Source organism: Carlito syrichta, unplaced genomic scaffold (assembly GCF_000164805.1).
Source record: "Carlito syrichta isolate Samal-C Ts95f unplaced genomic scaffold, Tarsius_syrichta-2.0.1 Scaffold236645, whole genome shotgun sequence".
Lineage (NCBI taxonomy): Eukaryota > Metazoa > Chordata > Mammalia > Primates > Tarsiidae > Carlito > Carlito syrichta.
This window is the reverse complement of record NW_007180741.1, coordinates 73,885-84,289: the sequence shown is the minus strand read 5'-3', so window position 1 is coordinate 84,289 and position 10,405 is coordinate 73,885. Positions and strand designations below refer to the sequence as shown.

General features: G+C 40.5%; 1 protein-coding gene across 1 annotated transcript in view; it reads left to right on the top strand.

Annotated features, from left to right (window-relative positions):
* Positions 1 to 10,405, top strand: part of ABCA13 (ATP binding cassette subfamily A member 13) — a gene marked incomplete at its 3' end in the record, with an annotated part of 147,999 nt that overhangs the window by 68,569 nt on the left and 69,025 nt on the right. Inside the window, exons 9-10 of the mRNA XM_008051823.1 lie at positions 8,208 to 8,372; positions 10,091 to 10,290. Of these exons, the coding sequence (XP_008050014.1) occupies positions 8,208 to 8,372; positions 10,091 to 10,290 (365 nt within the window). The remainder of the gene's footprint in view (positions 1 to 8,207; positions 8,373 to 10,090; positions 10,291 to 10,405) is intronic.

Sequence of the window (10,405 nt, the reverse complement as noted above, 5' to 3'; positions counted from 1 at the left end):
CACTGAATAGGTTCTCCTCTCCCCAGTGGTAGGTGGTGGAGGCTTTGTCAAAGATGAGTTGGTTGAGAAATTGAGGTTTTGCTTCTGGAATCTCAATTCTATTCCATTGATCTATATGCCTGTTCCTGTACCAATACCAAGCTGTTTTGATTATTGTAGCTTTATAGTAAAGTTTGAAGTCTGGTATTGTGATACCACTGGCTTTGTTTTTTTTTGCTGAGGATTGTTCTGGCTATTCTTGGTCGTTTGTGTTTCCATATGAATTCCTGTGTTGTTTTTTCTAAGGCTGAGAAGAATGTTGCTGGTAATTTGATGGGTATTGCATTAAATCTGTAGATTGCCTTAGGTAAGATGGACATCTTCACAATGTTGATTCTTCCAATCCATGAGGATGGGATATTTTTCCACTTGTTTGTGTCATCTTTGATTTCTTTGAGCAGTGTTTTGTAGTTTTCATTGTAAAGCTCTTTCAGGTTTCTGGTTAGGAAGATGCCAAGGTATTTCATTTTTTTTTTGTGGCTATTGTGAATGGAATTGTGCTTTTTATTTGGGTTTCTGTTTGTTTATTATTGGTGTAAAGAAATGCGATTGTCTTTTGCACATTTATTTTATATCCTGAGACTTTACCAAAGTCCTTTATCAGTGTAAGGAGGTTTTTGACAGATTCTCTTGGGTTTTCAAGGTACACGATCATGTCATCTGCAAAGAGAGATAGCTTGCCACTCCACTCTTAATGGGCACCTAACTTGGTTCCATTTTTTGGCTATTGTGAAGAGTGCTGCAATAAACACAGGTGTGAAGGTGTCTTTTTGGTAGAAAAATTTATGTTCCTTTGGTTATATACCCAGCAGTGGGATTGCTGAGATGAATGGTAAATCCACTTTTAGAAAATTGAGAAATCTCCAAGCTATTTTCCACAAGGGCTGAACTAGTTTACCTTCTAGCTAGCAGTATATGAGTATTCCCTTTTCTCTACAACCTCGTCAATATCTGTTATTTCTTGACTTTTTTTTTTTGAGTTGGAGTCTCACTCTGTTGCCCATACTGGAGTGCAGTGGCTGCTCCTGGCCACTGCAGCCTCGACCTGCTGGGCTCTGGCGATCCTTCCGCCTCAGCCTTCCAAGTAGCCGGAATTACAGGCATGCGCTACCACGCCCGGCTGATTTTTTGATTTATTGTAGAGGTGAGGTCTTGCTGCCCAGGCGGGTCTCAAACCCATGGGCTCAGGCAATTCACTCACCTCAGCCTCCCAAAGGCACAGGATTACATGCTGAGCCACCGAGCCCAGCTTTTTTGACTTTTTAATGATAGTTATTCTGACTGGTGTGCTATGGTATCTCATTGTGGCTTTGATATGAATTTCACTGATTATTAGTAATGTTGAAATTTTTTTTCATATGTTTGCTGCTTGTGTCTTTCTTTGAGAAGTATCTGAGTATGTCCTTTGCCCACTTTTAAATGGGTTTTTTTTTTTGTTTGTTTGCTTTCTTGTTCATATAAGTTCCTTATAGATTCTGGGTATTAGCCTTTTGTTAGATACTTTTTCCCATTCTGTGGGTTGTTTATTTATTCTGTTGTTAGTTTATTTTACTATGCAAGAAGCTCCTTAGTTTAATTAGTCTCAACTGTCAATTTCAGTTTCTACTATGTTTCCTTTTAAGGATTTAGTCATAAATTTGTTGCCTAGGCCAATGTCCAGAAGAGTTTTTCCTAGGCTTTCTTCTAGGATTTTTATATTTTGACATCTTACATGTAAATCTTTAATCCCTCTTGAGTTAATTTTGTATATAATAAGAGGTAGGTGGCTAGCTTTATTATTCTGCATATGATTAGCCAATTTACCCAGCACAATTTATCGAATATGCTGTCATAGTGTCCTTTCCCCAATTTTTGTTTATTTATTTTTTCAATTTTGTTGAAAATTTGTTGATTGTAGATGAGCAGCTGTACTTGTGGGTTCTCTATTCTGTTTCATTAGTCTATGTGTCTATTTCTGTTCCAGTATTGTATTGTTTTATTTACTGTAGCCTTGTAGTAAAGTTTGAAGTTTAGATACTGTGATGCCTCCAGCTTTGTTCCTTTTACTTAGAATTGTTTTGGCTATTTGAACTATTTTTTTTCTTATACATTTAAGAATTGTTTTTTTCTAGTTCTATGAAAAATGATGATGGTAATTTGATAGGAATTGCACTGAGTCTGTAGACTGTGTTGAGCAATGTGAACATTTTAATGATATTGATTCTTCCAATCAGCATTGGTGGTATACTGGTGAGCATAGATGCCTTCCAATCCATGGGCGTGGAATGTCTTCCCATTGCTTTGTATTATCTTTGATTTCTTTCAGCAGTGTTTTGTAGTTCTCCTGTAGGGATCTTTCACATCCTTGGTTAAATGTATTCCCAGTTAGTTTACTTTTTTGTGTGGCTATTGTAACTGTAAATGTGTTCTTGATTTGTTCCTCAGCTTGACCATTGTTGATGTACAGAAATGCTACTAATTTTTGAATGTTGATTTTGTTTCCTGAGATTTTAATAAGTCACTCATCATGTTTTGGAGTCTTTTGGTGGAATCATTAGGATTTTTTAGATAAAGAAAACATTTGTGAAAGAGATAATTTGACTTCCTCTTTTCTTATATGGATATCATTTATTTCTTCCCCCTGCCTGATTGCTCTGACTAGGAATTCCTATACCATGTTACATAGGAATGTGAGAGTAGACATCCTTGACTTGTTTCAGTTCTTAGGGGGCATGCTTCCAACTTTTCCCCATTCAGTATGATGTTGGCTGTGGGTTATCATAGATGGCTTTTATTATTTTCACATATATTCCTTCAGTGTCTAGATGGTTGAAGATTTCTGTTATGAAGGAGTGTTGGATTTTATCAAATGCTTTTTCTGTATCTCTGAGACAATCATGTGGTCTCTGTTTTTAATTCTATTTGTGATGGATCACATATATTGATTTATGTATGTTGAACCATCCTTGCATCCCAGGAATAACGTCCACCCGATCATGGTGAATGATCTTGTTGATGTGCTACTTAATGTGTTTTTCTAGTATTTTGTTGAAGATTTTTGCATCTGTGTTCACCAGGGATATTGGCATATAGTTTTGTTTTTGTGTGTCTTTGCCAGGTTTTGGTATCAGGAGATACTGGTTTCATAGAATGAGCCAGAGAGAAATCTCTTTTCCTCAAATTTTTTTGAATATTTTCAATAGGATTGGTACCAGCTCTTCCTTGTACATCTAAATTCAACTGTGGATCTGTCTGGTCAGAGCTTTTCTTGGTTTGTAGGTTTTTTTTAATTACGAATTTAATTTCATGTCTCATTATTAGTCTTTTCAAGGTTTCAGTTTCCTCTTGTTCCAACCTTGGGATGTTGTGTGCTTCTAGGAATTTTTCTATTTTCTTTTTAGTATTGGTTTATATTTTTATTCTGCTGTGATTAGAGAAGATTCTTGATATGACTTTGAGTTTTTGGAATTTAATGAGACTTGCTTTAAGAGTGAGCTTATGGTCAGTCTTAGAATATTTTCCATGTGTAAGTGAGAACAATGCTTATTATGCGGTTGCTGGGTGAAGTATTTGTAATTATCTATTAGATCACATTGGTCATGTGTTAAATTTAAGTCCAGAATTTCTTGATTTTTTTCTCCCTTTATAATCTGTCTAAAGCTGTTAGTAGGGTGTTGATGTCCCCCACTATTTTTGTGTGGCTAAGTCTTCTCTTAGGCCTAACAGTAATTGTTTTATAAATCTGGGTGTTCCAGTTATTGGATACCTCTATATTTAGGATAGTTAAGTCTGCTTGTTGGATTGAATAATTTATCATTATATAATGTCCTTTTTTACTGTTGTTGATTGACTGTTTTTGTTTTGTTTTGTTTTGTTTTTTTGAGTTGGAGTCTCACTCTGTTGCCCAGACTGGAGTGCAGTGGCCGCTCCTGGCCACTGCAGCCTTGACCTGCTGGGCTCCGGTGATCCTTCCTCCTCAGCCTTCCAAGTAGCTGGAATTACAGGCATGTGCTACCACGCCCAGCTGATTTTTTTATTTATTGTAGAGATGAGGTCTTGCTGCCCAGGCGGGTCTCGAACCCGTGGGCTCAGGCAATCCACTCACCTCAGCCTCCCAAAGGCACGGGATTACAGGCTGAACCACCGGGCCCGGCAATTGACTGTTTTATTTGATACAAGAATAGTGGCCCATGCTCTATTTTGTTTTCCATCTCTGTGGTAGATCTTTCTTTATCCTTTTACTTTAAGCCTATGAATGTTAGTGGAAGTGAGATGGGTCTCCTGAAGACAGCAAAAGAATGGATCTTTTTATTTTATCCAATTTGCCAGTTTATGGTTTTTAAGTGGAGCATTTAAGGCAGTGACATTCAAGGTTACTATTGATATGTGGGATTTTGTTTCTGTTTTAGTGTTGCTAGCTAGTTGCTATGTAGTCTTGGTTTTGTGATTGCTTATAGTGCTCTGGGCTATATGCTTACATGTGCTAGGAGGCATATAGAAGGTATTATTCTTTCATTTTCATATATAGAACTCCCTTAAGTATCTCTTGTAAGGCTGGTCTGATGGTCACAAATTCCTTTAGCAATTGCTTATCTGGGAAGGACTTTATTTCTCCTTCATTTATGAGATTTAGTTTGATGGGGTAAGAAATTCTTGGCTGACATTTCTTTTCTTTCAGAATGCTAAAAGTGAACCCCCAATCTCTTCTGGTGTATGTGGGTCTGCTGAGAGAATGTTCCCTTTAGTCTGATGGATCTCCTTTTGTAGGTGATATGGTTCTTCTCTCTAGTTACTCTTAACTTTTTTTCTTTTGCATTGACCTTGGATAGTTTGATGACTATGTGCCTTGGGGATAGTTGTCTTGTATAATATCTCACAGGAGTTTTCTGAATTTCTTGTATGTGCATGTTGATATCTTTAGCAAGACTGTTGATATTTTTCTTGATGATGTCCTCAAAGACAATCTCTAGATTATTTCTATTCTCTTCTTCTCTCTCAAGAATGCCAATCAGTTGTAGGTTTGGTCTCTTGACAAAGCCCATATTTCTTGAAGGCTTGGTTCATTTTTAAAAATCATTTAAAAAAATTTGTGACTGGGCTGATTGAAAGGATTGATCTTAAAGTTTTGATAGTCTTTCTTCTGCCTGGTGCAGTCTGTTGCTAAGTCTTGCAACTATATTTTGAAATAAAGTGAATTCTTCAATTCCAGAAATTCAGTTTGGTTCTTCCTTAGTATGGTCATGTCATCTTTCAATTATCGAATCATTTTCCTGACTTTTTTCTTTTGGATTTCCCCTTTCTTGGATATCATTGAGATTCTTTGCCATCCATATTCTAAATTCTCTATCTGTCATTATGGATATTTCATTCTGGTTAGAACCCATTGCTAAGGAGCTGGTTTGATTCTTTGGAGATGTTGACTTTTGGTGTTGCCAGAGTTCTTGTGCTGGTTCCTTCTTCTCTGGGGAAGCTAACTTTTCTTTTTTTGAAGTTGCAAACATTGGGTTGGGGACTTTTGAGATTTTCTTTCTTTTTTTTTTTTCCTGTGGCATGACTATGATATATGTTGTGTATGGTTAATTGACTTTGTTTAGTGCCCAAACTCCTTGCTCTCTCCCTGACCCATGGGCTCCATGGGTGGAAGCAGTGTTGGCAACAACTGAGAGAAGTCCAACATTGACCTTTGGGAGATGGACCCTCAGAGGAGTGTTGAGTCACAGTTGCATATTCAGGCAGGTGCAGGAAGACTGTGCCGTATAGGAGGTTTGCCATAGAAGCAAGGGAATCCCACTGGAAGAGAGCTCTGGGGCCAGGGGTCACACAGTGTACTGACCACCCATTCTTTTGTATCACAGCTGTGGTGTTCGTCCTGAGGAGGAATGAAGCACCTGTCTTCTCCCTCACTCTCTGACCCTTGGGCAGCAGGGGCTGAGGTAGTGGCGGTGGTGACTAGGAGGGATCCAGCAAAAACCTCTGGGAGCTAGATCCTCAGAGGAGTGCTGAACCATGGTTGCAGTGTTCAGGCAGTTGCTTCCCTGCTTCTGCCATGCTGGGGACTGCTGCAGAAGCAGGAATGCCCTACCAACCTGGGAGCCACAGATACAGGCTGCCTACAAAAGTTCCCCATCTCCCCATTTCCTGTCTGGACTGTGAGTAGCTGGGACAGTAGAGTGCTGAGCACAGCTGCAGTGTTCAAGTGGGAATGAGGAAGCCAGGCTGCCACAGAAGCAGAAGAGCCTTATCTGGCAAAAGGCTGAGGGGGTGGGGGTGGGGGCATGGAAAGTGCTCTATCTCCCCCATTCTCTTTCCTGCCCACTGCAAAGGCAGTGGTGGTCGGGGGTCATGGGGCTGGGAGCAGGGGTTATGGGCAGGTCTGGGAGTTGGTAGCCTCCGGGAATTGCATGGGCTGCAGGATTCAGGCGGGAGTGGGGGAGGTGCGGTGAGGGCTCTCTCTGGAGTGGGCTCTCTCTGGAGTGGTGGAAGCAGTGGACAGGGGAGGTTGAAGGGGAGAACATGTGGTGCATTGCCCTCCCAGTTCCTTCCCATCAGGGCTACAGTATCTGTCCTGGGAGGTTGTAAAAGCACCAGGCCTTCCTCTTTGGTGGGGCAGTGGCATCCAGCACTAAACTGCCCAGGGAACAAATGCCACTGAATTCCATGTAGGCTGGAGCAGTATCCCTTCAGTATCCGGGTGCCTCCCCACCTCAGACTGGAGACTAGAGGGGTCGAGGGACCTCTCCTGTGACTAGGGCTGTAAAGGTCCAGGGCAGGGCATGGAAGCCCAGGATTCTCTCACTCATCTCTTCCCCACATTTGGAAGCCTCTCCCAGCTCTGTGCTGATTAGCAAAGACTGGCTGTCTGGCTTTGCTCTCCTCCACTTCCCATGATTCTCACTCCTTCTCTGGTGACTTCAGTGTGCTCTCTCAGACAATCAACCTGAAGTGCGAATTTTTTCACCATTTCAATTTCTATCTGCAAGAGGTGCCCACTAGCTGTTTCTAGTCAGCCATTTTGAACTGGAGTCCTATCTGGATCCTAAGGGAACCTACAAAATGAACAAGTGGAACTTTGTTACTTTTTGATTATTGCCATTGTTTTAGTCCTTTCAGGCTACTTTAAGAAAAGGACATATACCTACTGAGTGAGTTACTTCTTAGTATGGTCATGTCATCTTTCAATTATTGAATCATTTTCCTGGCTTTTTTGTTTTGGATTTCTCCTTTCTTGGATCTCACTGAGATTCTTTGCCATCCGTATTCTAAATTCTCTATCTATCATTATGGATATGACTTCCAAGACATTTATTTCTCACAGTTATGGAGTCTGGGAAGTCCAAAATCAAGTGTTCAGGAGATTTGGTGTCTGATGAGGTCCTGCTTTCTTGTTCACACATGACACCTTTTCTCTGTGTCTCTCACATAGAAGAAGGAAGGGAGCTCTCTTGTACCTCTTTTATAAGAGCACTAATCCCATTTCTAAGGGCTCTACTCTAATGACCTAATCATGTCCTCAAGGCCTCACCTCCTAATGCCATAAGCTTGGGGGTTAGATTGACAACATATGAATTCTGAGGAGATATAAATGTTCAGACTGTAGCAGCCATCAAAATATCTCTGAAAGATGACACTATAATTATTGCAAAGCTATGTAATGTGGTTCATTCTACCATAGATACAAGTATAAAGCAATGTTAGAAAAACTGTCCAAGTTTGTGTATACAATAAATGTGATTTGTTTCAAAATGTTAAACAGTTTCTGATCTAGGATTCAAATTTGAATCTTTCCAATTTCACCCATGTTTGATAATTAGAAAATAAAATGTTTTCAGCAAAGAAACTTTATTAGTCCAAAGTAACAGTGGAACTGGGCTGGCCCATGTCTGCTTTTAGCCTGAGAACTAAGATGAACAATATCTGATATCATCTCCATGTCTTGGCAGGGAGAAAGAGCTGTTCCCATTGCTTGTAGATGATCCTGAAAAATATAGTCAATTTTCTTAACCACAAAAGTTTAACCTCAAGGCAGAACACCTAGACATCATAAGTGGCACTTTATCACTTGCTACTCCTTCAATCAAGGAAATGTATGTTTTTTTTAACTAGGGCAAGATTGTGGTATTATTTTTAGGAGAGAAACATTCTATGAAAAAATGCTTTACTTCTAAATATTTTTCTCTTATTGTTCCCAGATTCCCACAGATAGCTCATTGGATGGGATGGTGTGTTCAGTCTTGTCCAACACATCAGAGGACAAAGCTGAGAATGAGGGACACCATGGAGACTGTCACCCCAAGTGGTCAGAAGTGAAAAATTATCTTGTCCATGAGATCAGCTGGCTGCAGGTCTACCAACAGGTGCAGTCCCACATCCAAATACTCAGTCCAAAGGCATGCCAATTTGAAGAGTGTCCAAATGTACCCACCCCTCACACTGTTCACTGATTTTATGTTTTTCCCAGGAAAGGACCTTAGGATTTCCACACCTTCACCATTGAGTGCACCTTTCCCCATATGCAGCCACTGGCCCCAGCTCATTAGGCCCTTAACATATGTCACCACTTGGTCTATCCTAGGCTTTAAAACAAACATGGCAACCAAAAGGTTCCTAGACTCATGCTGTGCTATTGAGAGATCTGCCCCATCCCCCACCACCTGGTTACTTTGCTCAGCTCCTTCTCCTTGGAGTTTCACATGCAAGCATTCAGCATCCCTGCAGCAACTGAGTGCTGATTGGCCTCGTCCCTTCACTCTGGTTTTGAACAGAAGCACTATGCACAGTGACTGCGAGTTCAAGGCAAACAATGAGAAGAAAGACTGTGATCTGTTTGCACAGAGAAGTTGGTGTAGGACAAAGTGCCCCAAGTGGTGGGAGAACTCTTGACTTCAGAAGTTCAAGGCATCCTGGTTGGTTCACAGCTTTGTGTTTCTTGGGGAGACTATGAAAAACTGCCCCCAGGTAGTCACTTTCCACTTGTTTTATTGGGCATCACATTCCCCATTTCACGTTTTTCCTCAGAGAACACACCTCTTTAACTCCCACCACTCTAACCTGCACCACTTAAAAAGGTCAAAGTGGATAAAACATCATTAAAAATACAAAGGTGTGATTTTCCACCTGCTGGCACTAAAGTAATCTGAGCACAAAACGATCAAAGTACAACACCAAAATGGCCAGCATCAAAATGGTCTGGAGGATGCCTTGCTTTGGGCATTACCTGGGTAACTTAGGGTTAATTAAGGCTTAGCACACGTAAATGCATGTCATGCATTTTCCCATGCTATCTGATTTGGGCAGGAGTGGTATATTTTGACGTCATATTGATGATAAACCTTAATGCTAATTGCCTCGTCTCGTCACTCCCAAGTCCATGTCATAAAATGACATTTAGTAACTATGTACACATGAGGTTATATATTTTACAGTATATGAATGTATTTATACTATCTTAAACATGTCAGTTTTGTTTTAAAATTATATTCTATTTATTTAAAATGTATATTATTTCCTTCTCTCTCTTTTTTTTCTCTTTGGGGGAAGAAAAGAGAGAAATAGGATGCCAATTAAAAGGTAACACGAGGCCGGGCTCGGTGGCTCAGCCTGTCATCTCAGCACTTTGGGAGGCCAAGGCAAATGGATTGCCTGAGCCTACAGGTTTGAGACCCGCCTGGGCAACTTGGCAAGACCTTGTTTCTACAAGAAATCAAAAATTAGTCAGGTGTGGTTGTGTGCGCCTGTAGTTCCGGCTATTTGGAAGGCTGAGGCAGAAGGATCGGTGAAATCCAGTAGATCGAGGCTGCGGTTGCCGGGAGCATGCCACTGAACTACAGTCTGGGCAACAGAGTGACTCCAACTCAAAAAAAAAAAGTTACATGTATCCATTGCTGCAATTTTGCAATCTTTAATTTCTCAGCAGAAAAGAAGTCATAGTGCAATTGTTAACAGATATTTCAATTTTCCAGCAGATTATAATTATGCTGCCTGCCATCCAGAATGATCTGCAAATATTTCTTAACTAAACACTATTATTTCGAATTCACTTTTATCAACAATACTTCTGCTTTTAAATTTGTAGATGTTTAATCAGTGGGCAGAGAAGGTCCTGCTTCACCAGATACTCACGGGCATGGGCCACAGCCTGGAGTCTCTCAGAGATGCGTTTGCAGAAGAGAGCACGCCGTGGAAGGTGGTGGAAGCTTTGCATACTGGGCTTCTCTTCTTGAATGACAGCTTGGCAGCAGATGGCCCAAGAGACAATCACATATTTCCAAAGATGTAAGGCACATTTCCCTGTTTCATGACTGATTAGGTAGATGACACTGAATTTTAAAGAATGCATGATGCTGCTGCTAGAAACAAGTTCTGGAAAGTATAGCTAGGCAATAAATTC